The sequence below is a fragment of the Cryptomeria japonica genome, chromosome 11 (assembly GCF_030272615.1).
Source record: "Cryptomeria japonica chromosome 11, Sugi_1.0, whole genome shotgun sequence".
Lineage (NCBI taxonomy): Eukaryota > Viridiplantae > Streptophyta > Pinopsida > Cupressales > Cupressaceae > Cryptomeria > Cryptomeria japonica.
The window spans coordinates 359,900,771-359,926,591 of NC_081415.1; the positions used below are offsets into that span (position 1 = coordinate 359,900,771).

The 25,821-nt window shown below is 36.7% G+C and overlaps 1 protein-coding gene across 2 annotated transcripts; it reads left to right on the plus strand.

The window, feature by feature from the left end:
- The first annotated feature begins 540 nt into the window (after positions 1–540).
- Positions 541–25,821, plus strand: LOC131040175 (65-kDa microtubule-associated protein 1). 2 transcript variants are annotated; one of them, XM_057973031.2, is made up of 12 exons: positions 541–1,091; positions 1,626–1,707; positions 1,992–2,195; positions 2,413–2,670; positions 2,970–3,185; positions 23,483–23,638; positions 23,779–23,938; positions 24,027–24,178; positions 24,427–24,514; positions 24,616–24,689; positions 24,834–24,908; positions 25,011–25,821. In XM_057973031.2, the coding sequence occupies exons 2-12, from the start codon at positions 1,639–1,641 to the stop codon at positions 25,344–25,346; spliced, it is 1,788 nt and encodes a 595-aa protein (XP_057829014.1). In that variant the 5' UTR covers positions 541–1,091; positions 1,626–1,638; the 3' UTR covers positions 25,347–25,821. The 2 variants fall into 2 exon arrangements, with proteins under 2 accessions (XP_057829014.1, XP_057829012.1); XM_057973029.2 differs by having other exon boundaries at positions 542–1,127.

Consider the following 25,821-nt stretch of genomic DNA (forward strand, 5'->3'; position numbering starts at 1 on the left):
TTTGAATCACACTCTGTGATCCATCATTAGGATGAAAAGAGTTGGAGAGCATGTAGAGAGGAAAAATCATGCTCTCTTGCATGCTCTCCAATCTAATCCGGAAACAACAAATTATTACATGATATTTCCTTTCTGCATGCTCTTCAACTCTTTTTATCCCGATGATGGATCACAAAATGTGATCCGAAACATCAATGCAAAAATTGACACACAATCTAATCCGAAAACAACAAATTATTACATGATATTTATTAATAAAAATAAAAATAAAATAAAATTAATATTCAACCAATAATATACATATATTCTATTAATTAAACATGCTCCTACTAGTAGATCCTCCAAGATTGGAATTTGGAAACAATAATATGAGTCGAACTCTAAAATTATGGGGGTTAAATTGGGAACACATGGGTCGTCAGTTGGACGGACAACCTAAGCCTTAAAGTGGTAAGAGCGAAGGCAAAAAAGAGAAGAAGCCGGCTGAATAGATGGTCAGCGGGTCCACCGGTCCGTTGGTCGTTTTCTTGCCTCCACCCACCACGTGGGCACATCACATGCATGCTTTGGCTTACGCTGCTTCTCAGGCCCGACTAGGTACTGGGGACTGAGCAGAGAGCAGAGAGCAGAGAGTAGTGAGCAGCGAGCGCCGAGCATTCCATCTTCCATCATCCATCATTCATTATTGATGGCACTCCTCACGTACACCAATGCCATCAATCGTTAAGTCACGAGTCATAACACCCATTTTATTCGGCACCTACTTACCTATGTAGAAGGGCAGTTTCCATCTTTTCCCTGCCAGCCTGCCTCCACATTCCACTCTTCACTCTTCACTCTTCACTCTTCACTCTTCCCTCTCCTCACTCTGCATTCCCCTAAAATTCTTAAAAACACTTCCCGAGGTGCAACACGTCAGAGGAGATGGCTTTTTCGAAAACAACGGAGAAGAGTAAAATAATGACATTTTGTCTCTGCATGCATGTTATGTGAAGCAAGGGTTGCACGAGGGTGGGTTTTGGGTCGAACCTTGCAAGTACCTATCAGAAGGGGAGGGATTTGGAGGGCTCCGTCTTGCATGTTTTTTCCAGGTATTGAGCCGAGAAAGGATTCCCTTGTCAGATCAGGCAAGCAAAATCTTCACACTCTCTTCTCTGTGCTTCTACTTGTCCCATTTTGCTCTTTTATTTCATAAAACTATATATGTTAGCGGTGACGCAAGGGAAGACAGAATCTTTAGAGATCTTTTGAGTACTCACAAGGGTTGGATGTGAGTCCGTCTATTTTTTTTTAATAGCAGGGTTTAGAATTACAGTCCTTTTCCCGACAAATTGGTCAGTGCATTTGTAATAGGAGTAGACGATATTAGTATTGTAGGGGTAGAAGTGTTGGGGAAGGAGGAGAGTGGAGTGGTCAGTGAAGTTAGTAAAGCAGATCCTCAAGTTTTGGGAGGGCATAATCAGTGAATGATGTTAGTTCTAGGAAGCCTCCCAGTCGCTTATAGATCGGCACTTGTAATGTCTGCCTCCGAAGGTTTAGTGTTTTTGTGATTATTTTTAGGACAAGAGAGCATTTAATGTGATCGCGTATATGTCAAGTTAGTGATCTTATGTGATTTGGTGTAGAGAGCAAATAATAATGACGGAAATGCAGAATCCACTGATAGTAGATGGAAAAAGCTGCGGCTCCCTTCTGCAGGAACTACAGGTGAGTTTGAATTTGTGTTCGAGTTTAAAGGTTTAAGGTATGAGGATGGAACCTCACGGTTGAAAAACCCTGCAACAATGCACTAACTTTTCTGCATTTCTGCAAACTCCTTAATACAGTTGCTTTGTTATTTCTATTTAAGCAGTTTAAAATTGCAAAACTGTCGAGCATAATGTGGCTTGTAGATTTGTTGTTGGTACACATATTTGTACTTTTTAATTTATTCTCAAATAGAGGTTAGGGAAAGCATTTTTTGAACTGATTTTGAATTTTTGGGGAAACAGCAAATATGGGATGAAGTTGGAGAAAGTGACGCAGAACGAGATATGATGTTGCTTCAGCTGGAGCAAGATTGCTTAGACGTGTACAAGCGTAAGGTGGACGAAGCGAGCCAGTCAAGAGCTCAATTGCTTCAAACCCTTGAGGATTCCAGAGCTGAACTTACAAATCTTCTGTCTGCACTCGGAGAACACTCTTTTCCTGGCCTTGTAATTGTTTTTTCTCAAAGCTATTTTTGGTAGACTAGTTTGGTTCCCCATACTTTTAGTGTGGCTTGTCGAGTTAATTGCTTGCCAACTGATCTCGCAAAGAGTCAATGGGTTTTGACCCTAACTTACACCAAATATGTTTTTTCTGTTTGATTTGCATCTTTTCAGTCAAATTTCGTTATTAATTTAGGTGATCCTTCTGGCACTGTCTTTTCAGCCTGAAAAGCCTACAGGGACCCTGAAGGAACAGCTTTCAGCAATTACGCCTGTTTTGGAAAAGCTTTGGCAGCAAAAGGAAGAGAGGATCAAACAATTTCTGGATATTCAAGTGCAAATCCAGAGAATCTGTGGTGAAATTGCTGGAAAGTTGCAGCTGAATGAACCCACAGCAACTCCCAAAGTTGATGATCAGGACCTGTCCATGAAAAGGCTCGATGAGTTTCACTTTCGGTTTCAAGAGCTTCAAAGGGAAAAAGTAATGCACTTTTCTCCGTGTGTTTACACTTAACGTACAAAGATTTAGTTTGGGATTAATGGTCTTTGCTCGTTATAAGCCACCTCTGAGGCTGGACGGGTTGAGAGCACCTTTCACATTCTTGGGATTGTTCATGGGCAATTGAAATTAAGCTGACGTTGGCCATTTCAATCTTTAATGACATGAACTGAATAATTTATATGTTTCATTAGAAGTTTCTTATAAGTCATGTACCACTCTATTTTAGATTAACTACTGTATTATTTAACATTTAAATCGGAAATATTGATTCTTGTCAGAATGATCGACTCCACAAAGTTCTTGACTATGTGAGCACTGTACATGATCTTTGTGCTGTCCTGGGGATAGATTTCTTTAGCATTGTTATGGAAGTTCATCCAACCTTAAGTGATTCAGTGAGTATTCAGTCAAAAAGTATCAGCAACGACACTCTGGCCAAGCTAGCTAATACAGTGCAGTCTTTAAAAGAGGAAAAAAAACAGAGGCTACAAAAGGTAATAAATTTTACATTTAGATATTTTTTCGTTAACTTCTTTTTTTTTATAGATGAACTACTTACTCTTAATCTAGATTAGATATGAGATCTGAATGGATAAATATGATCATTTGGTCTGCATCAAGGTTCCAGTGTAGAATTTGAGCTCGCAATATTATCCTGGCTTATATGCTTTATGTTTGTAAACAATTCAACAAAATGCTTAACAAATGCCTCAAAACTGGATGTAAGTTTTTGATGATGATTCAGTTATTTAAATAAGCAGTAAAAGAAAGTGCTTAGGAAGTATGGAATATGGTTCATTTGGTAGTTAATGGTTTTTGATGCATGAGCTTTGACATTATATTTTGCTGAAGTCCTGAACAAGTTTCTCTGCCGATGAATTAAGTCATGTTCTCTTTATGGACATAAGTTGTAAGCTTGAGTTTCCTATAACTTATAGGTGAGTTCACTGCAAGAGAATGGAAATTATGGCTGCAACATATGCCTCCCTCCAATGTCCATATTTTCAAAATAGCATTGTTCCTATAGTGCGAATTTGTTATGACAAGTATGATTGTACAATAGGTAAGACATCTTTGTAAGGACAGTGTGTGTTATTATGTTATATGGTAAACTGCTTTGAATGCATTTAAAGTGAAAAGCCAATACGTTTCTTCGCAATAATTGGACAAAAGTGAAGTCGTGCCTGTATCTAACTTTAATAGAAGCCTCACCTACTTATCCAATTTGTTCAACCATATGGGATGCACATAGGCTAACAAATGTACAAAAGTCAACAAAAATTCAATAAGCACAGTTATCTCTAACAAACTTTGGTCGTATTTTTAATTACACTCGAAATAAGTCTTATGAAAGGTTGCACTGAGACGGGGCGTACTTGGAGACTCCGGGTACTGGTACTGATACAACTATTTTTTCAAAATAGGAGATGGGGGTACTTGGAGGCACCAATTTTTTTAATATAATTTAATAATTTATAGAAAATTCCAACTTCTGAGGAGTACTTGCCTTGATCAAGCCAATACCTTCCCAATATTTGTTTTCAGTGAAAATTTCAAAATAGTATTCCAGTTTTCAATTTTTCATATTTCTGGTTGTTGACATGTAGCTAGGTCGGATCCCTAGCGAGGGCCGACCTAGTCTTGGAATTGCTAATTGGCCTTTCGGCCTTAGCAATTCTCCATAAAATGCGCAGCTTATATGTGTAATATAAAGGTATTGGTCTGGCCCTAAATAAGTAACTTGTAATTAAATAGGACTGACCCTATTCTTGGCGTCAAATCAGTAAGGCCGACTTGAGGTCTTTTAGGTAGCCTTACCTCATATATATTCAATTGTCTTGTAGTCTTTCAAATACAATGAACATATGCAATTCGCAGTAAGCGAACTTGTGCTTGGAGGTGACGATAAGACCTTATCATCTATGGTTGGGAAGGCAACAATCTGATGTTTGCCTGCGGTGAACAAGCACAGCCTGGAAAGTCAACATGGTATCAGAGCCAGGTCCAGGCTAGGGGCCCCAAGCACATGAGAGGTGTGGCTTAAGGGGGGGTGTTGGTGTTGGAAATAAGCCACACCCGGACTGACGATGGACTGGTCCAAGAAGGGCCAGTAGCTCAGTGGTAGAGCACTCCAGCAGCGTATGGAAGGTCCTAGGTTCGAGTCCTAGCTGGTCCATGTCTCAACTCTGGTAATATGCTATATTTACATATTACCAGAAATATGAAAAATTGAAAACTGGAATACTATTTAATTTTGAAATTTATATAGGAAATCAGTTTCATTTATATAATTGGAATCCCAAGGGACAGGTCACATGACATAGAATGTATGAAGTCAATCCAAAAGTTCAGAACTTATAAACATTTGTCAGTAAACAATTGTATGATATTATCACTGCATGAGATTATCCTGGTCTTTAGGCAAAAACAAGAAAAATAAAATGAATGGTCTCCGTCTATTTAAGAACTGGTCTCTAGCATTTGTAAAAACAGACTCGGACTAACTTTGATCTTCCTTCTGAGTGTCAATTTGTTCCTTCCCACACCCCTTTTTCTTCCGCTGCATTTTTTAGTGCCTTCCGTCCGCGTTATTAGTTTTAGGGTTTTTTTTTTCATTTTTTCCCGGGAGACGTAGGGAGATGCCTGGAGACGGTGATGGAGTCTCTCCTGCATGCAAGGACGCGTCGCTTCACATCGTGTGTACGCTAGACGCATCTCAGTCCTGGGGACGTGTCCCTAGGGGTTTGGAGACGCGTCTCCGTGCAACTATGTTCTTATGACTGTAATTTTCTCTTGGATAAGATTGAAATGGGACTGAGTAATTGCCAAATGTATTTGAATATCCTACAGTTGAAACGAAGTGGCTTCTCACAGAAAATGCAAGAACCTTCAGAGCCATATTAGAATGAATAATATTATATATATGATTATAATGTCCCCAAAGGGGGTTGTTCTACCTTTTGCATATACATAATCTTTTCAGTAAATAATTATTCAGCTTAGCTCACTGTATGGGCATTACTGATTAATCTTAAAAGGCCAAATGGCTCATCAGTTCCCTTTTTTGGGGGGCTTGGGACTTATTTTCTTCAGCTCTAATCCCTCCAGGAGAAGTCTTTCAGAAGAAAGTTCCAGTATATTCTGACAGAGGCAGACAAAAATTTGGAATTTCCCTGGATTTAGTTTTAGTAAAAATGTCATATGGGGATTTGTCAAATGAGATGAGCTCGAGTGGTTAGTTGTCAGGGCTTCCATGCTAGACGGTGGACACCCTTGTTCAAATCCCCTGAGTGAATTTGACAGAAGACATACCCCCTTGGTTGTGGTGGCAAAGCTGAAGGACATTCCACAAGGGGAGTTTACTAATTAAAATAACATGCTATGTAGATAAGTTTACTTTTCAAAATCTGTAGTTATTTTAAGAAAAAAAGCATGCATTTTAGAAAGTTAGCAGATGTTTTTTAAGCCACCTAATCCTGTCAAAATCTGCAGTTGAATGATGCATCCTTTCTAGTGGAAAAGGTTACAGATACATTTAGGTTTCTTTTTGAAATCAACTATGTTAGATGTTTAGGTTTAGGAGATCATTTATATTGGATATCATACTGAATCTGAGAATATATATAGCAAGAAACAAATATGTGATACATACTTTTTTTATAGGAACATCATTGATCTAAGACAGGTTCTAACGATGAACAGGTCCTAGTTCTGAACGTGTTATTGTGTATGCATTTCTGCCGAGCTGTGGGTTATCTTATTGCAATGTGGGGATTTTAACTTGAGTAGCTCCCTTTACAAATTTACCTCTTTATTGTTGCACTGCAACCATTTAGACAAACAAATGTAGTGCACGCTAAATTTGCATTATCGATAAGATATGTTTATAATCTGAATGTGCATTATTTTCCAGAGAGATAGATATCTACTGTGCCTTTCCAATGCTTGCTGCGAGGACATCCATATAAATTTAAAAATGTTCACTGGTTTGTAATTTTTGAGATGTTCATGTCAATGTTGTTTGAGGCTTTGTTCAATAATTTCATTTTTTCAATTTCTTCATAGTTCTCAAGCTTCAGTGTTAGAAGATGATTTGTATTTGAATAAGCTCTGCAAAATCTGCATCTCCTAGAGTGAAATATAGATGTGTGCCAACAACCTTTAATGCCTTATATATGGCTTTCACATATTTTCTTCATTTCACAAGTTCATATACAAATCCAAATCCAAATTCTTATGCAAAGCATTGTTAATAGTTTTCTAGAGAGTGACAGTTAAACAATCTAAATTTGGTATAATAAAGATGTTTGTTGGCTCTAGAAGTGGTTGGTTATGTAAAGCCTTAACATGGTGACAGGCAACTTTGTCTAAATTTGTGAAGGGCAAGGTGCAAGGTGATTTTTAAGCTGGACAATCCCCCCTCATTTTAGTGGAGTAGACATTCTTTAAGAAGGATATACCTCCTCTTGTGAAAACCAGGCTTACTAGTTTGAGTTAGGATGTTAAGTCTTTGTGGCCTTGGGGCACAGGCCAAAATGGCAATCTTTTCTTTAGGGCAGACTCTCTTTTAACCATGTTGCTAAGCTGAAGTAATACTCTTGTTGTCAGGTGCAATATTAGATACCTTTCTTTAAAGAAGAAAATGATGGCATTATGATTACACAGATAGACTCAATGGTATTTTTCAAATATTAGAAATTTATAACCCATTTGTATCTTAGGCATTTGTGCTAGGAGAAATCCAGATAAACGTGGTCAAATTAAGATTCAATGTTCAAGGTAAATGTTGTATTTCCAAAATCTGTACATATCAAGCAGAGTAGCTAATTGATGAAAGCCAATCTTTGGGTTGGATAAGATGGCATGATTGATGTTGGAAATATAGTTGCCAATTCTTAAGCACATTTGAATTGTGACTCTGTGAGAAAATTAGTGCATGTGTAGTGTCTGTATATAGCCAACAAAATTTTATGTTCCATTTTGCTACATCAAACCTAACATGCTTTACCTTAAGATATATATTTGTAGGGAACATATTGCCGCACTTGTGCTGCAACAACAGAACTGTGTGAGGGTGTTTGATCATGGCAAGTATGTTTTTCTGAAATTTAACTTACTATAATATGAACCTTACCAAGGCTCATCATCCCCCTCTGCTTCATCTTCTTCGACTTCTGCATACAAATCAGCATCGGCAAATTCATCAAAAATGTCAACTTCCTCTTCTTTACTTGTTTCTCCTTTAATCTTTGTGCATGTCAACAAAATGAACCATTCATTGTTGTTCTTCAGCTTGTGACACCTTATTACTGCACTTGACCTCTTGTCTTTTCCCACGATCATTTAACATTTCATTAAAACAAAGACCAGCTTCAATATCAACATTGATAATATTGGAAACTTCCCTCGGAGTTTAAGCTGTTTAACAACACTAAAAGATCAACAGGAAAAGGACCAAATGGGAAGCCCCAAGTCCCTCATGGCACAAATTAAACTTTGACGGGGCAGCCCACAATAACAGGCAAGCGGGAGGTGGTGTTATACGAGATCATCAAGGTGGTCTTATTGCTGCCTTTGAAGGAAGCCTGAGGAATCATACTGTCAATCAAGCTGAGGGAATTACCCTTTTATGGGGAATGAAGTTTGCCACTACCATAGGTATCAGACGACTTGAAATTGAAGGGGATTCAAAAATAATTGTTGAGGCTGTCAAGGGTAGAACCGTGGTGGGTTGGAAGGTGGATGCGATTCTGAGGGATACCAAAATTCTTCTAGCTAATCTCAATAGCTTCACTATCCGCCACATTTATAGAGAAGGAAATGCGGCTGCTGACTCAATGGCTGTTGTCGGCATGCTGCAAGAAGGCTTACGGTGTTGGAGGAGCTCTGAACCATTGCCAGTGATCACCAAGGAGATCTTGGAGAAAGAAAAGACTAAGTCTCAATGTTGACCCCCCTACCTCCACTCTTCCCTTTAATCAGTTATTATCTGATGAGGATCATAAATTACCAAATTTTGATTTTGAAGTCGGATCCCGCGAATTGTGGGACGGATATGCATATGGCCTAGTCATCTTTCCCAAAATAATTCAAGTGGACTAATTAATGATTTTATCTACTTGTGGAGTACTGATATCGGAAAAGGCAATATTTTTTTAATCATTAGGTTTAATGACATTGGCAGTAATGAAGGCAACAACTTGTCTCCACTAAGTCACATTGGGTGGATTGATGGTTCGCACGAGCGGAATAGATCTCAGCCTTGGGAGATCTGCTCAAACACTACTTGTAATTATCATGGTGATTATTACATTGGTTTATAACGAAATTTGCTGGGTCTGCTTCTGGACTCTTCTTTGGCTATTGAACGACTTTGTTTTCTCTTTGGCGTGCTTCTCTTTACTACTGCTAAGCTAGAGGAAACGATAATGGGGGGTGACAGACTGAGACTTGAATTGGATAAAACAGATGATTTCAAAGCTAGGCCGGCGGTTTGGTTTGTGTGCATGGAAGGAGGTATTGATAAGTTCATGAGGAGGTCATAGCTCAGGCGACGGGCCTTTCCATGAAAGGCCGAAAATGGAAAAAGTAGAGTCGTATCTCGGACACCACTAGTTTGAACCAATTTTTCCGCGAAGGTGAGAACCCTGTGAAGCAGGCTGGAGGATTCAATCGCGAGGAGCTTCCGTCGCCATGGAACGAGGTGTGCTACATCATTATGAAGTATTTCACTCTCGAAGGGCGGTATGGGGTTTTCTATTACTACCACCTCCCTTTTCCTAATCATCTTAGGAATAGGGACCTTATTTCTATTCCTTTTTTATCTATTGCACTCTATGGCTGCTAACGTGAGAGATGTTGCTAAGGCTAAGAAGAAAAACAAGGATTATACCATCCTCCACCAAGGCCTTATCCTTCGCTTGTATAACTTCCATTTGGCCCTTTGCCCTCCCCGCACGATCTCGGTTCAAAATGTGCTGGAAAACCAGTCCCCACCCAAGACTGCTGCAAACCCTGAAAAAAACCCTTTTCTCTTTCTCAAGTCTGGCTCCTCTAGCAAGAAATTCAAGAAGTGTGCTTGCCATTCAGAGGATTCAAAACCCTTTGAATCCAAGAAAGTGAGAATCCAAGAAATTGACTCCGATGTGGAGATCATTGATGAAGCCAACACTCCTCGTCGCTTTGTGAGACTAGCGTCCAAGCCCCCTAAAAAAGAGAAACCCTTTAAGGACCCCTCCTCTTCCCATGATACAGGGATTAACCCCTCTGATAATGCGGCCCCGTCTCACTCGACCTCGACCCCCCATTCTGATAGCTCTACCCATGTCTCTGAGAGCCCTAAAAACCTTGGAATCCTAGATGTTGATCCCAAGTCTCGAGCCAATTCCCCTTCCCCTACCCTCAGGTTTGAGAAAATGGTGGTTATTGAGGAAGCTAGCAATATCAAGGAGGAAGCAGATGGCAAGCTGTTGGATCTGGAGAAGAAAGTGGACGCGCTGAACGATCAAGTGCAGGAAATTGCCAGTAGAGCGAATGTCGTCGAAAAAAGACTGCAGGAGGTCACTAGATTCACGCTGAATGTCATGCACAGTTCTGCGACCACTCTGTGTCTTTTGCAGGAAAAAACTCAGAAGGGTAAAAAGGAGGAGGTAGAGGACTACAAAGACCTCTTCAAATTTCTCACTAAGCAATGGGCTAGGAGGCTCCTACCCAAGATGAGTCATGGCAAAAGGAAGTAGGGATGCTAGCTACTTGGTGGTTTTTTGAGTTTTTGAATGACCTTCATGGCCTTATTGGTTATAGTTATGGTTATACTGCTTGCTAGATAAATCTTGGACTTGTTGTTTATCTTTAGCCCTTCGTGGCATATTTTATGGTTTACTATGACTCTTTTAAACTCTGTTAATGTGGGTAGAAATTTTAAAGTTTTTGATAGAGGAAAGTTTTAGGAGGCTGTGATTCTACCGTTTCTCAGCTAATAGTTGCTTGTTTGCTGTTAATGTGAATGTACCTGGGTCAGCCCCCTTGTTTTGGCTGCTTTTAATATCAAAAACATTGATAATGTTTGTAAATTGATAATTACCTCTGCATTATCCTCCTTCTCTACTGCTACAACATCTCTTCTAATCTCTTCATATCGTCCCATTTTAGCCTTTTCATTTACATGTGAGTCAACATCATCAAATGTAATGTCCCCAAATTGGGGTATACTTGATTTTGCCCAAAGTAATAATTCCACAACAAAATTTGTTTACAAATAGTATTCTATAATTAAAACATATGATGGCTATTGAATCTTTAAAGTAAATAAGCAATTAAATTCAATAACATCTCATATGTGGATCTGATTTATAGCTTTATTTTCGATAATCAACCATAGTATGGGTTAAAGAGGAGAGCATGAATAGGCACCCAAAACGTCTGCCACAACTAAGCCCGAGGGTGTGATACAACACCCCTTGGCCCACAAGTGGTAGGAACTCGTCCATCCAACATGGGGTGGCCTACTTAGAAGGGGAACTCGTCTCTGGCTCCCATAATCGTGTCTCCTTATTAACCCATATATGATTGCTTCCATTCTTTAGCTTATTTCTACAACCAACCATTGTAGAGGTTAGAGAGGAAAGCATAATAGGGTGCCCTAGAACATTCACCGCAACTAAGCTCAAGGGCATGATACAACACACCCCTTGGCCCACAAGTGGCAGGAACTCATCCATCCAACATGGGATGGCCTACTTAGAAGGGAATCCGTCTTTGCCTTCCTTATCTATATTTCCTTACCAACCTGTACATGATTGTTTGTAGGAGAATAAGTAAATTTAATAAATAAATAAAGAATCTAGATTGGTTAGCATTTGACATCATTAACTATACCAAATACATAAAAGATTATATGTTAGACAATATCGTCATCATGCATACCATAATACTTTTTTTTTTTTGATCAGTGAACGCACTAGGATTTTTAGCCCGGTCGTAGCTTTAGGTGAGGCCACAAATGGGGGGCCTCATCCCCGACATTAACACTTGACCGTCCTCCTTCTCCTTGGCATTAATGCCTGGCCGTCCATTTCTCCTCATCTCTCCTCCACCACCAGCATGTCCTCCAACACGTCCTCCTACACATCCACTTTGTATCTCCTGCCACCAGCAACATGTCCACAATGATAGCCCATAACCAGCATGAACACTGTATGAGCCAAGCGGGGATTTGAACCTTGGTTACACCATTAACAATGCAACCACTTAATCATCACACTACAAGATGATCCCCATGCATACCACAATACTTGATAGAACACAAGATGGCTGTATTCTCCTTTGATGCTTGATTGATTGATTGAATTCATTCCTTTGATTTGATGATTTGAGGTATTGGTGAGTGATGATTAAGTAATTTGTTGATTAGATGAATGATAAGTGATGTTTACTTGGTCCCAAGATGGAGTGACGATTGATGTGGATTTGAGGTATTGGTGAGTCATGATTAAGTAATTTGTTGATCAGATGAATGATAAGTGATGTTTTCTTGATCCCAAGATGAAGTGGTGATTGATGTGGATTTGATGATTGTTTACTTGATCTTGCTGATTGATTAATGGTTGATGGATGAATGAAGGATTTGTCTTGCTTGAGTGATGATTGATAAGTGACCCTTCAATGCTTGGAATGAATTCTCCTTTATACTTTGTTGGTGAAAGGATCACCACCTTTCATAAGAATTAAGTCACCATTTTTCATTGTTGCCTTCAAGAATAATAAATTATTCCCCAAGTTGATCTCCCCCGGATGTCCTCCTCAAATGAAACCTTCTCCCCTTTAAATCTTCCAATTTGAGAGAGAGAGTCACATCTCTTCATTATGTCTGCCCTTTGCAATGGTCACAACCTTTCACAATTACCACCCTTCGAAAGACTCACAGCCCTTTATCATTTCTGCCCTTTGAGAGAGTCACATATCTTCCAATTTGAGAGAGAGAGTCACATCTCTTCATTATGTCTGCCCTTTGCAATGGTCACAACCTTTCACAATTACCACCCTTCGAAAGACTCACAGCCCTTTATCATTTCTGCCCTTTGAGAGAGTCACACCCTTCATAATTATCACCATTCAAAAGAGTTACAATCCTTCATTATTTCTGCCCTTTGAGAGAGTCACAACCTTTCATAATTATCACCTTTTAAATCAGTCACAACCCTTAATCATTTTTTGCCCTTTGAGAGATTCACTTCCTTATTTCCTTCCCGTTCCTTTCTTCTTCCATTTATCCTTCCTTAATTTCTGTGCTCCATTCCTTTTTTTTGCCATCTTCCATATCCTCTTTCAAATGAACTCTTCTACCTTTTATATCTCACGTTCAAGGGAGTCACAACTCTTCATGGCATACCTCATGACCTTTCATTAAACTTAACTAACTTGTAATTATATTATATTATTATTATTTTCTTATATTTTAATTTAATAATAATAATTTATTATTAAATCCTATTTCAGAAAGGGGACATTACATCAAAATTTTTGCAAAAATAAGATTTTACCTCATCATTATCTGCTGCAACTTTTGCTCCACCTGTTGTCAATGCAAGTCATTCTCTCTCAACTGCTGCATCCTGCATTAGTAAACCATCTTCTTTATTATTCTTTTGCTGCCCCTTCACTTTTCTTATTAGTCATCTTCTCTAGGTGCTCTTTTTCACACTGCTGCCCCAAACTTTTCAATATTTCCATGTCCTCCATAGGACCAAGTCTTGCTGTAACTTCACTATTTTTCACCTCTGCAACTTCACTGTTATCTTCTACAAAAATACTGTACTTCATCTTTTTCCACATCCACAAATATATTTTTATCCTTTTGAAATAACTAAACATCAAATTCACTTTCACAAATTTGAGAAAAATGATCTATTACCTCCACAGTGGAGGAAGTTTGACACCTTCTACCTAGTCTTATCTCTGTTGGAGGACAGCCAACATAATCACACATCTATTTTTCAAAATCTCACAACTTTCAATCAAAACTGAAATCAAACATACTTTTTCTAGCTTCCAATGCATTATTATTTACCCTTTGCAGTCACAAGCCTCTCCTCTTACCTGTGACAAATCTTCCTAGGGCCTTTTGAGACACCATCTAGCTTCCAAGGCTGCACTTTCTTCTCTCTTCAATTTCCTTTCGACATTCTTCTCACATTAGAGCAAACAACAACATCCCATTCATATTCAGGCGACAAAATCGACACACATATCCCATTTCAACATATTCAGGCGACGAAATCGACACACATCTCCCATTTCAACACAACTTAGCAAAACTTTGGGTTCTAATACCTATTGATACAGATCAGGGATGGGGGGTCTTTTTAGACAACTAATCCAAGCAACCCATAACACACAAAAAACATCATTCCTCAACTTGCAAGCATATGCAAATAGGATTCAATTCAAATAACTAAGATTTTTAACAGCACTCACTAAGTTAACACTTTGTGTAGGCAACATTCTTCTTAATCAAATTGAAATTTCTTTACAATAAATTTTACATCAAAACAAGTTAAATCTAAAACAAATTAGCAAACCACATCAAAGCATACACCTCCCAATCCTTTGCAATTTCCAACCTGGGCATTGGAATCTTCTTTGCTTGTAAATGGTCTTTTGACACTTCAATCTTGGAACCCTTGGAACCCCATAATCAGATTTTCTTCATTGCAGCACTTGGGCATTTTATTTCTCTTGCATGGGTTACAAATTAATATCAAAACAACCCCAACATGGGCGTTGAAAATCTCCTTGCACCCACCACCTGCAAGCATCAAATTTTTGTAACCTCTTGGCTTCATAACTCCTCTTGCAAGTGGGTTTTTAAACTCCTGCAAGTTGGACGCCCAAATAATGGTGTTTGGTTGTAGATGGGCACTAGATTATGTGTCAAGACAAATATTTTCCAAACCAACAAAGTCTCAACCTTGGGTTGGTTTTTTTATTTTCAAGTTTTGTCTATTTCGGCACTTTAAAATATACATTATAAATGTTTGGCCCCAAATAAAAATTAATATTTGCATAAATTGAACCCCTAATTCCACCCAATGGATTGATATTTTAAACATACAGACCAACCAAATTAAACTTTTGAAGGAAATTTGTCTCAAGTGTGCTGAAATTGGAGCCAGAGAATTTGCCTGCAACTAGAAATCACACAAAGCACAAAAATTAAATAAAATAATTTTTGGGTGATATAGGATTGCTTGACATCCTTGGATGCTCTTGAATTACAAAGATAGACTCGATGAAAGAAATATACGTTTAGAGGGGAAATTCAAATGTTTATGACAAACCATCATATGTTGTTAAGCATCTTTAGGAGCTTCTCCAATTTGGAGTTGTTGAAGGCAAGTTTATGAAATTTCAATAATTATTTTATATTACCTTATGGAATAAATTTTATTATAAATTTATATGACATCTACTTTTTAAATTTAAATTTGTTATTTTCTACACTTTGTTAGGTTGTTGAGATTTGATTCCCTTTGCACACAATTGTTTTGAGACAATTTGTGAAGGCATTAGAGACGTTGAGTGTCATGGTCATTAAGGACCATTGAAGTGTTTGGAGGCAAATGAATTCATAGTGGGCCTAGAAGCATAAATTGTTGATCTGCTTATATAGATTACCTCTTGAGTTTCGCTAAGTACATCATGAGTATGATTAGGATGCTAATACTGATTGGCTATGTTTGCGAGAAATGTTTTGAATGCACGGACTCCATGATAAAAAATAAAGTTCATAATTGTAGTGAAGGAGAATGATTCTGCAAAAGCCTTTTTCAAAAAGGTAAAAAGAATCATTGTTGACAAGATGACCACACGCTTTGCATCTCCTTGTGTTTGGATTCTCCCCCAAATATTACAGCACAAAGATATTTTTTTTGCTTAGGAGAGGCAGCATATAAAGACACTAAAGTTGTTGAAGGGTACAAGGCTACATTTTGAAGAATCTTCATAGATTTAAGACACGGAGGATATTGTTATTAAAGAGTTTGACAACTTTATCTTGTCAAAGAATCATAGTCTCAGTACTCTTTAAGACAAGTACAAGAAGGATGACCTACATGGTTGCTCCATCGGCAAGGCTCTAATTTCATCCAATGCCTTGCAATCAAAATTCTATGACAATTAAGCATCTCAAATGTTTTTTCAACATTCTTACTATTCTTTCACATCTATCTATCATGTTTTATAATTACAAAAGTTATAGTGCCTTTATTTTTAATTTAATGGCTTGCAATTTCTTTGGTTGATAAAATTGGTTGTTAAACAAATAGAAGATTTTTTCTATGTGCATTCCAAGTTGTGCCTCATGTCACATAAGGAAGTTGATTTCAAATAAGGTGCAATAAAGAATTGGGATGTATTCTTGAAGTGTGTCAACTTGGATGCTTTTGTTGCATGGCTTGCCATAGTTAGTTTAGAGCATAAGGAGACTCCTATACAAGCTATAGTTAGTGGGAGTGGCATTGTAGTTGCTTGTGGTTTAAACAAACCAAGGGATGACTTTGATGCTCTTGAGGAAGAGCAAGATGTGATTGTATAATTGTATTTACCATAGATGGAAAACTTGACAAGCACTTGGCTGACTTGTTGCGATTCATGAGTTTTTTAGCTTGTTACGTTGAGTCAACATGATTCATGTACCAACTTAGGGGGGGTCAAATTGAGTCCTCGATGAGTTTTCCTTGTAACTTGATGGAGTTTTTAAGCTACACTTGCGAGTTGTTGGTGCAAATTTGCCTGATGATGTGTTAAAAAAACCCTTGCAATTTTCACCATCACTTCATTTTTTACATTTTGTTGTCTTATTTTGCCTGGTAGATGTCCTCAATATCCATGTCACAAAAAACACGTTGAGAGAAGGAATTGTAAGAGAAGATTTTTAACAAAAATAGTGAGGAATTTGTGTTGGAGAAATGTTAGAAATGTTGTGATAAAATAAAATTATGAAAGGTGATGTTGCCCCTCAAGCCCATTGGGGGTGCTATCACCAGATCTCTGCTTCTTTGTGATGTCCCCATCAAATTTCTAATATAAAAGAAGATTTCGTTAGATATTGTGTAGCTAACTTAGGAAAACCCTTGTATTATCTTTATAGAACTAAGAATATCAATAGCCAATACAACATAAGACAGCAGCAACTATGCCACACTTGATTAGTCACGGCAGTAGTTCACCACGAATGAGAGAGATCAGTATATATTATATAAGTATTTAGATACTGCATTCATGGGATATCAAGGAAACTGAAGAAAATGTTCATATTCAAGGGAGCTGTTGAAATAAATATTAAATGTCAAAATAACATACAAGATAGCTACTATATTGACACTGGAGTTATTGTTAAATAGCAAATAAGATTGGAGGATTTCAGCTTTACATTCCTGTAGCGATACAATTTCTACTACAGCTAATCACGATAATTCATGTTGAGGAAGACCAAGTATCCAGTCAACCAAACCAATATCAATAACCGCTGCCAATGGAATGAATGTAAGCAGCAGACTAAATAATCAATTGATTAGTTATTCAATGTATGGTTAGAACAACGATTGTAATTAGTAATACACAAACAACATATCGAATTAAGAAATACTTATATCAATATCTTCTTAAAGGCATTCGATTAGGTCAAATATGATATCGTAACAAATAGCTGAGGATGATCCGCATAAACAAAGGGGGTTTAGTTATACTTATATGTGACAATGGACACTACTTATTCTTATCGAAAATGATCATTAGCTTATTATGATCCATTTCCGTACAAGAAGAAGTTAATAAGTTAATCATACAATTAACATCGTAAGCGATAAACTTATAAAGGGTGCGATTACCATGATACACCCCAAAGGGATGCTTTACTATACTTTCTCAAGGCTACCAATGGTTCATAACTTTTAATTAGTTTCCAAGAGGAGCGAACACTAGGGAGGAGAAGATATGACGACTTATTTGAAAGGTTGTGACCATTTGGAAGGAGATATTCACCAAGGCAGATATTTATAGAAAGATTATAACAGATTAGAAAGAGGAGGAGAGGATCGGGCAATGATCAGATAGATGGGAAATAATTATATAGTCTGTGCTCATAAGAGGAGGACAGGCAATAACATTTTGTTCTTGGGGTATGCATAGGGGATGTGCTTGATACGTATGCCTAATATATAAAACCCGATACAATGTCTATATTCAGAATTCAATAGTAATATTATTATAGACTGCAATACGTATGGGTTACATTTCAATTTATATACATATTGGCAGACATGTCAGATCTGTCTGTCTTTACCAACCATTAAATATATTATTAATAATTAATATTTTAAAGCAGTAGTAGTATTAATAATCTATAGAATAAGTAATTAGCAAATACATAAATTATTGGTATAATTAATTAATTAATTTATTTATATATATACTCAAATCTGAATAAGAATTAAGGAAGGGTTATAAATATGGATATTGATATAATAATTATAATTAATACAGTATCTTTAGAAACTACTCTACAGTAAAACCACAGGGTGTAATACTATCTGAACTTAAATATATATTTATATATAGAAACAGTAATTTGAATGAACAAATAAATTTGAGATTATAAATTTGATTGAATTATCAATTCAATATCAGGAAGAAGATTATGTTATCACTGATTGAATTCTGGTTAAGATGGTTTTGTCTCCTAGTCAATGTAGTTTAAGTCATAAGTATGTTGAGATGGATCAATTCTAATTCTGGTTAAAACAGGCTTAAATCTAGTAGGGGACATTACATTCTTGCTGTCCCAATATTTGCAAATCCAAGCCCTTGGCCCCCTAATTCCAAGGCTTAATGGAACTATGTCATTTATTGATTTTAGGTTCATATGACATAAAAATATTTGAATTATGACAAATTGATGATTAGAAAAAACTAATCTGTTCTCTAAATGCATTTGTTTCTATTTTTGTGTGTAGATGTGTTTTTTCTTTGTCAAGTCTTGAGTCAGAGTCAAAATTTTGGGTTGTCAAGTCCACCATGTCCAAGTTTTTGAACTACGGTATTTACTATTTTGTAGTGATTTGACATAAATGATATAGATTTGAATTAATAGGATTCTAATTTATGTTTATCACTATCAATCGTGATTTCAATTCTATACATTTTTTTGGGTGCAAATTATAATTATATATTTTTAATATTATAAAGTGTATGGCTATAGCTAGCTGCAATTATAAGACAAATTGCCATAAAGTTGTACCCCTACTCATACAAAAGTAGACAAATTAAAAGTAATCGACAATTTTAACAACTTGCTTATAGATAATAACACAATTAGGTTTAATCCATTAAAGAGGGTTCATACTAAAACATTACTAGACTCAATTTTCGTAGAATAACATTACTATATTCGTTCTCATCTCATAAATTCAATATAAAGTTTTTTCATGGAGTTTATTGCATGGTATGTCTCATTATTTCTCACTTCAACTCTTCACTTATGTAAGAGAGAAAGCTTTAATTATAGTCTTTCTCTAACATGATCCTATTGCCATAGTCACCGTTGATTTTGATTGTTGGTTATCACCCATGTACATTAAACTCAATGGAGAAGATTGCAAGAATTAGAATATCCACCCTTGAGGACAACTTCCTTTGCCCTTAATGATGCTTGGAGATGAACATATTAAGTGTTTGTAAAGAGGTTTGAAACAAATGTTGTCTTTGGAAGTTCGAAAAGGTGGAGTGATGCACCAAACAGTTGGAAGTTGATGAAGATAGACAAGAATTGAATACTAAAGTATAGGAAATAATGTTTTTTCACCTAGGAAGAGATATAGATGAAAGTGTATGCTAAAAGTCTTGCAACAAAAAAGTATTTGAAATTGGTTCAATTTTCTTTGCATGTGGTGGTGAAGACATCTTGAAAACAAGTTTTGGAAATATTGCCATTAAAGAGGAACCAAAAAGTGAAGATGGCTTATTGAAGAGGGGAATGCTTGTCATAACGGGAGGATTTGTAACATGTACTTGAACTACATCCATAGATGGAAGATCCACAAGACAAGGTGGGCAACTAAATGGAAGAGTTGATGGAGTTCCATGAACATCCATATGAGAATTGTCATTGAACCGAATGACAATATCCTCCAAGAAATGAAGACAATCAAGATGGGATTCTACAAAGTGAGGACCATTATTACATAAGTAGGAATCTAAAAGAGATGGCTTGTTGATGAGTGGATGACTAGGCGAGAGTTTCAAAGATATCTATATGTGAATTGTTATCTTAAAAAAACAAATATCCTTTATTGAAACGAAGACAATCATCAAGATGCAATTCTACAAAAAGATGACTAGAGTTGCATAAACATGAATACCCAAGAGGTGGCTCTTTGATGAGTGGAATATTCTATAAAAAAAAGTACTAGAAATTGCATCACAAGCTAACATATTTGATGAAGGTGCATGTAGGTCCTCATGCTTTGCATCACCATCATCAAAATCATTACTATTGTCAGATTTGAAAAGTATGTCATCCATGGAAACATTAGGCAATGATAAATTGCCACCAAATAACAATTGAAGGATTATCCAGGCAATAGGACACTTGCTTCTTAAATGTGATGTTTAAGGTCCATGGAAAGTGACAGAAAAATGTGACCATAGACAATATTACTTATTGTGCTTTCCCGATCTTCTTGGTTTAGAGACTGGTCCCAAAAGATAAGGATATATAGATTTTATTGAGTGGAAAGAATTCTCCATATGCATCCTCCATGAGCGTTAATTCGCTCCATCCAAGGTGATCATAAGAAAGGATTGTGTCATTACCCTGAAAAACTAACACAAGTGTTCTCATGTTGTGCATGCAAAGATAAAGATTCTCTAGAATGGTCTTATTAAGATGCACATGCCAGAATATTTGACACTTAATGGAATAACACATACAAAAGATTTGCCCGCTAAATTACTTATAATTATGTAGTTTAACAACAAATTTTACCTTTTTACAAATTTTTATAATTATTTTGTTTAGTTTTTATTATAGTTAAAAGGAAATCTAATAGAAGATACATAATCTTTATAGAAAAACATACACATTCAAAAAGTGGCACCAAGAACTATGTCCTGAATGAGAAGATATCATTGTTTGAAGTCATCATTGGAAACTACAAAAAGTTTGCAAAAAGTAATTTCTCTATAGGGAAAGTGATAGCATATCACATCAAATCCATCCGTCTTAACAAATGTTTCCAACAAGGCCAAAAATTATGTTATGGAAAATAGTGCTTGTTGGTTTGAAAGAAAGGAGCAACAAGGATAAGACGGTTGGTGTTTGCGTGGGCATTAGAGTTTACTGCCTTGAATAAGCATCTGATTGAGGTTAGCTCTAGCTAGGTGACAATGCACCTTAAAAGTGCTGGAATGGTCAGTCGAACAGCCATTGTGCCCTTAAAGGGTCAAGTGAGGTTGAGGCCTAGACAACCTAGGCTGGCTTAATGAAACTAGGGTGGTTGGCCTTGAAATATGGGGCTGACTGAGGATTAATATATGTTTTTTTTTATAAGTGCTCAATTTGCAAAATAATTCTATGCCCTAGCACTGAAATTGGGAGAAGGCGGCTTCATTATCACTTCAAGGACTGTAAATGACCCACTTTTTGCACAAATAGATTTATTTTTTGAAAGGAAGCTAAATGCCCATAACTAGAGCTATTTGAAAAGAGCATAGATTTTTGAATGTTTTTGGAAATCCCCTACAGAAGAGATGTCCTCAATAATCTCACATACCCCATAACCATTCTTTTGTTTATATGAGAAGATTGTTACAAAATTGAAAAAGAGGAAGGGGGAGATGGGGAGATCAATTGGGCGCCCCAAGCACTCGTTTCCTCACACTTTAATATTTGATTTTTTATAACATGAACTTTGCAAATAGTTTGACTTTGATAGCATGTGAGAAGAGGTGGGAATTCACAGTTCCAACAACCTGCTTATAAAACAACCATGATTTTAACTACTGCAAAGAGTAATAATAAAACACAACCATAAACAAAAATTTGTATTCAAAAGCTATAAATTAGCATGAAGAGAATTATAGACACAATTTTGTCATAATACTATTACTACTATTCATTCTCCTCTCAGAAGCTCCTCGCCTGGAGTTTATCACATAATGTCTTCTCATTATTTCTCTTTTCTTCTCATGTTCGCTTCCTACGAGAGAGAAGCTCAAAATTCTAGGTTATCTAAAGCCAACCCCAAAATGACCCTATCGGCCAATTATATTACTCTTGGTTCTGATCAGCCAGGTTATATGGTTAATTCTTATTGAATTGCTTGTACAGTAGTCTTTTTTCTTAATTACTTAAAATAAGAAATTAGCTAAAGTTTCTAACATAGGGATGGACTAACTACCTTAGTAAACTCTAGTAACATGATGTGTCCATGACTACAACACTCAAGAACTTTGCTAACATACTTCGAAAATTCTCTCCGAAAACTCAAAAACCAATACATGAGCAGCTATTCACAAAAGCTAAATTGAGAATATGAATTATAGTTCAAACTTCGACACAAAATCGCAATTGGATTGCCCTGCTAATTTGTCTACGTTGCCATGAATTTTTCAAAATCTCATGCTCTCCTACAAACTATTTTCTTCTGCCCTTTTGTGTCATCTTTCATTTACCATGGTCATTTTTGTCCATTGCGTAATTTATGTGGGGATCCCTTGTTATGTTATTGTGACTTTTTGTCATTTTTCAAAATTTCATTTCTGTAATTTGCTTTGTAGGTTTGTAGCTCTCGGCAAGTTTGCCTAAGACTAAGTTTGCATTGCCAAAATATCCATACTCTGGAATAAACTGGCAAGCAACTCTCTGAGCACTCTGGTGCTATCTATCATAGTATTAAATATGAAATATAACGAATCTAATCAAATATTGATATCACCTGATTATAAACGCCAGATAGACCATTCATCCCACTCACAAGAATTGATCGTCACACCACTTCCCTTCTCTTCTATTCTATCATCAAACAGAAACGTCGACACCTTGCTCTCACACTTGGTCCCACAAAATCCTTAAATTATCATGATAATAAAACTATAATGAAATAGGATGCCCATGAATCTAGTCATAACATGGCCCAACTAAAATGTCATGCCACCGAATTAAGTACAGTATGTGAATTATTGAAGTCAACAATTCATAATCCAATATAATAATGTCTGAAGGTGCAGCTTTGTGGGGGACTACATATATTGTTTTAATTTAAAACACGGTATAGATTTTGTATCTATTTGTTAGAAAGAATGAGGAATATTCAATGTCACAATTAAAAGTTTAATGTAGTTGAGGATACAAGCAGTCTGTTTTGCAATGCGTTACATCTTTATGATTTTTGAGTACTGTTTTGTTTAAAATTTAGTTCTTTTTATTAACTGTCGAGACTGAATTGAGGACACAAGCAATATGTTTTGCTGTGCATTACCTCTTTGTGATTTTTGAGTAATGTTTTGTTTAAAATTTAATTATTTCTATTTAACCGTTGAGACTAAGAATATTTTCTTAGTCATAACTTTCCAAAATTTATAAATGTATTCCCATGATAGTGGTTGGAAGAGTCTTCAACATGTAAAATGGATAATCTAGAGGTGTTGATAAATGCTATAAGAAAGAACTGATGTGTGAAGAATTTTTTTCGACTGGTCATGTCTGACATGAAATTTTCTGGGTTATTTACAGCTCCAAGAACTAGGAACTTCACTAACAGAATTATGGAATCTAATGGATACGCCTGTGGATGAACGAAGATTATTTGATCACATGACTTGCAATATTGCAGCTTCTGTTGATGAGGTCACAGTCCCTGGTGCACTTGCCATTGATATTATTGAACAGGTGAACATTTTTGTTTACTTAGGAAGTTGCCATTTTCACAACATTTTTGTACTCACATATATACCTTGCATTTTAAAATGTTCATAACTGCCATTTGGTTGCAATGGATGCTAATATCATAAATCTTCCTGTTTGTATAGGCCGAAGTTGAAGTAGAGAGATTAGATCAGTTAAAATCCAGCAAAATGAAAGAGCTTGCGCTTAAGAAGCAAGTAGAGCTTGAAGAGATATATAGACGGGCTCACATGGAAGTAGATTCCGAGTCTGCACAAGAGAAGCTAATGGCTTTAGTTGATTCTGGTTTGTTTGCCTTGGTCTCTGTTTTTGGATCTTTATTTCTTTTATTTGTTTATAACATCTGCTGATTCCCTTGGGTCGACTATAAAAGGCAATATCGATCCCTCGGAGTTGCTTGCTAGCATGGAAGAGCAGATCTGCAAGGCAAAAGAAGAGGCACTTAGTAGAAAGGAAATAATGGAGAAGGTAGAGAAGTGGATGTCAGCTTGTGAAGAGGAAAGCTGGCTCGAAGACTATAACAAGGTAATTTTGACATCCTTTGAGTTTTTCTTTTAAGTTTTCACCTGATTCTGTCAGAAATTGGTGGTTCATTCTTTCTACATTTACAGAGTTAGTTGCCGTTCTTCCAATTTTTTTGGGAATGTGATTCTTGTGCATCTCTTTGATCATTTTACTGTTTCTATCAGTACTTCTCAATGTGGCTACAATTATGAACAATTACAGTTAAAAATAGGCTTTGAGGTGTGAACTTTAAACTACTTGCTCTACAGGATGATAATCGGTACAATTCCAGCAGAGGTGCTCATTTAAATCTAAAACGTGCAGAGCGAGCTCGAGTGTTGGTTAATAAAATACCTGGTAGGTGCTAGTGCAAGATGATTATGTTCAAATTCTTTATCAGAGTCATAAATCCTTGCAAGAATATAACTATGACAACTATAATGCTGTTCTGAATGTAGCTCTTGTGGATACATTGATTGCAAAAACAAGGTCTTGGGAAGATGAAAGGAAGACTACATTTTTATATGATGGAGTAAGAAACTATTGTTTTGCCCCTATATGATTGGGTTGGAGTATATTCATAAGTTAATAAACTCTGAAGGATTTTTGCTACCAATCAGCAGATGCTATCACTGATCAGTTATGTTTCATTTTTCTTGTTGGAAAAATTGCACAGGTACCCCTCTTGGCAATGTTGGATGAATACACTGTGTTAAGGCAAGAGAGAGAAGAGGAGAAACGAAGATTCAGGGTATGCAACTTTGTAGACGTCACCCCCTTTAGTTCTTTTGATTAATCATTGATCTATTGAATGCTAAGGCAAACCCTTGTTCCAACCCCATGTTCTCTTCAGGATCAAAAACGTTTTCATGAACAATTGACGACTGAACAAGAAAGCTTGTTTGGTTCAAGGCCAAGTCCAAGCAGGCAACTTTCTTCAAAGAAGGGTGCTGCCTCACGAACCAATGGGAGCAGTGCAAATGGAACTCCTTTGAATCGACGTCTATCACTTGGTGGGCAGCAAGTTGGAACAAATGGAGTTACTCCTGTTCGACAGGGCATGTCTGCAAGCAAGGAGGGCAAAAGGGAACATTCTAGGCCAGGAGCACTTGTCAACTATGTAGCTCTTGCAAAAGAAGATTCAATTTCACAAGTTTCTGAGAATGAATCAGCTCTTTCCTCCCCGTAATAGAAGGGTCTCTTTTGTTGCAGCCTACATATGGAAAGGAAAGGAACTGTTGGGAAAGAGGTGGTTGCTTTTGCTGAATTGAATAGTGTTAAAAGTTTCATCAGTCAATGAGTATAGTTGAGGATGCTTGATAGATAATCCATTCCGTCGAAAGGGCTGATATGAACTGCAGTTGTATGCACCAGACCTTGCAAACGTTCAAGTTGAATCCAGACCTTGTTCGCAATTAATGGAACTATTTGTAAACCATATTTTGTTAGTATCTATTTCAATAATGGTGCATGACACTGACTTAAGTTCATTCTTTTAATTTAGAAGACTACAGGAAGTCTATTTTAACTTAGGGAGCACTAACTCAAAATTAACATGACTTGTAAGTACAAACTGTCTTTTGTTTAATGTAATGAAATATTATCTGTAAAAGCTTCTGGAAGCGATTGTGTGCGATTGTAATGAAATATTGTTCTCTGATTTA

Excerpts from the sequence above, each read along its gene's own strand:
- LOC131040175 (XM_057973031.2), top strand. The coding sequence starts at position 1,639 with ATGACGGAAATGCAGAATCCACTGATAGTAGATGGAAAAAGCTGCGGC. Across the intron at positions 3,186-23,482 it reads AAAAACAGAGGCTACAAAAG|CTCCAAGAACTAGGAACTTC; the intron begins GTAATAAATTTT and ends GGTTATTTACAG. Across the intron at positions 23,939-24,026 it reads AATGGCTTTAGTTGATTCTG|GCAATATCGATCCCTCGGAG; the intron begins GTTTGTTTGCCT and ends CGACTATAAAAG.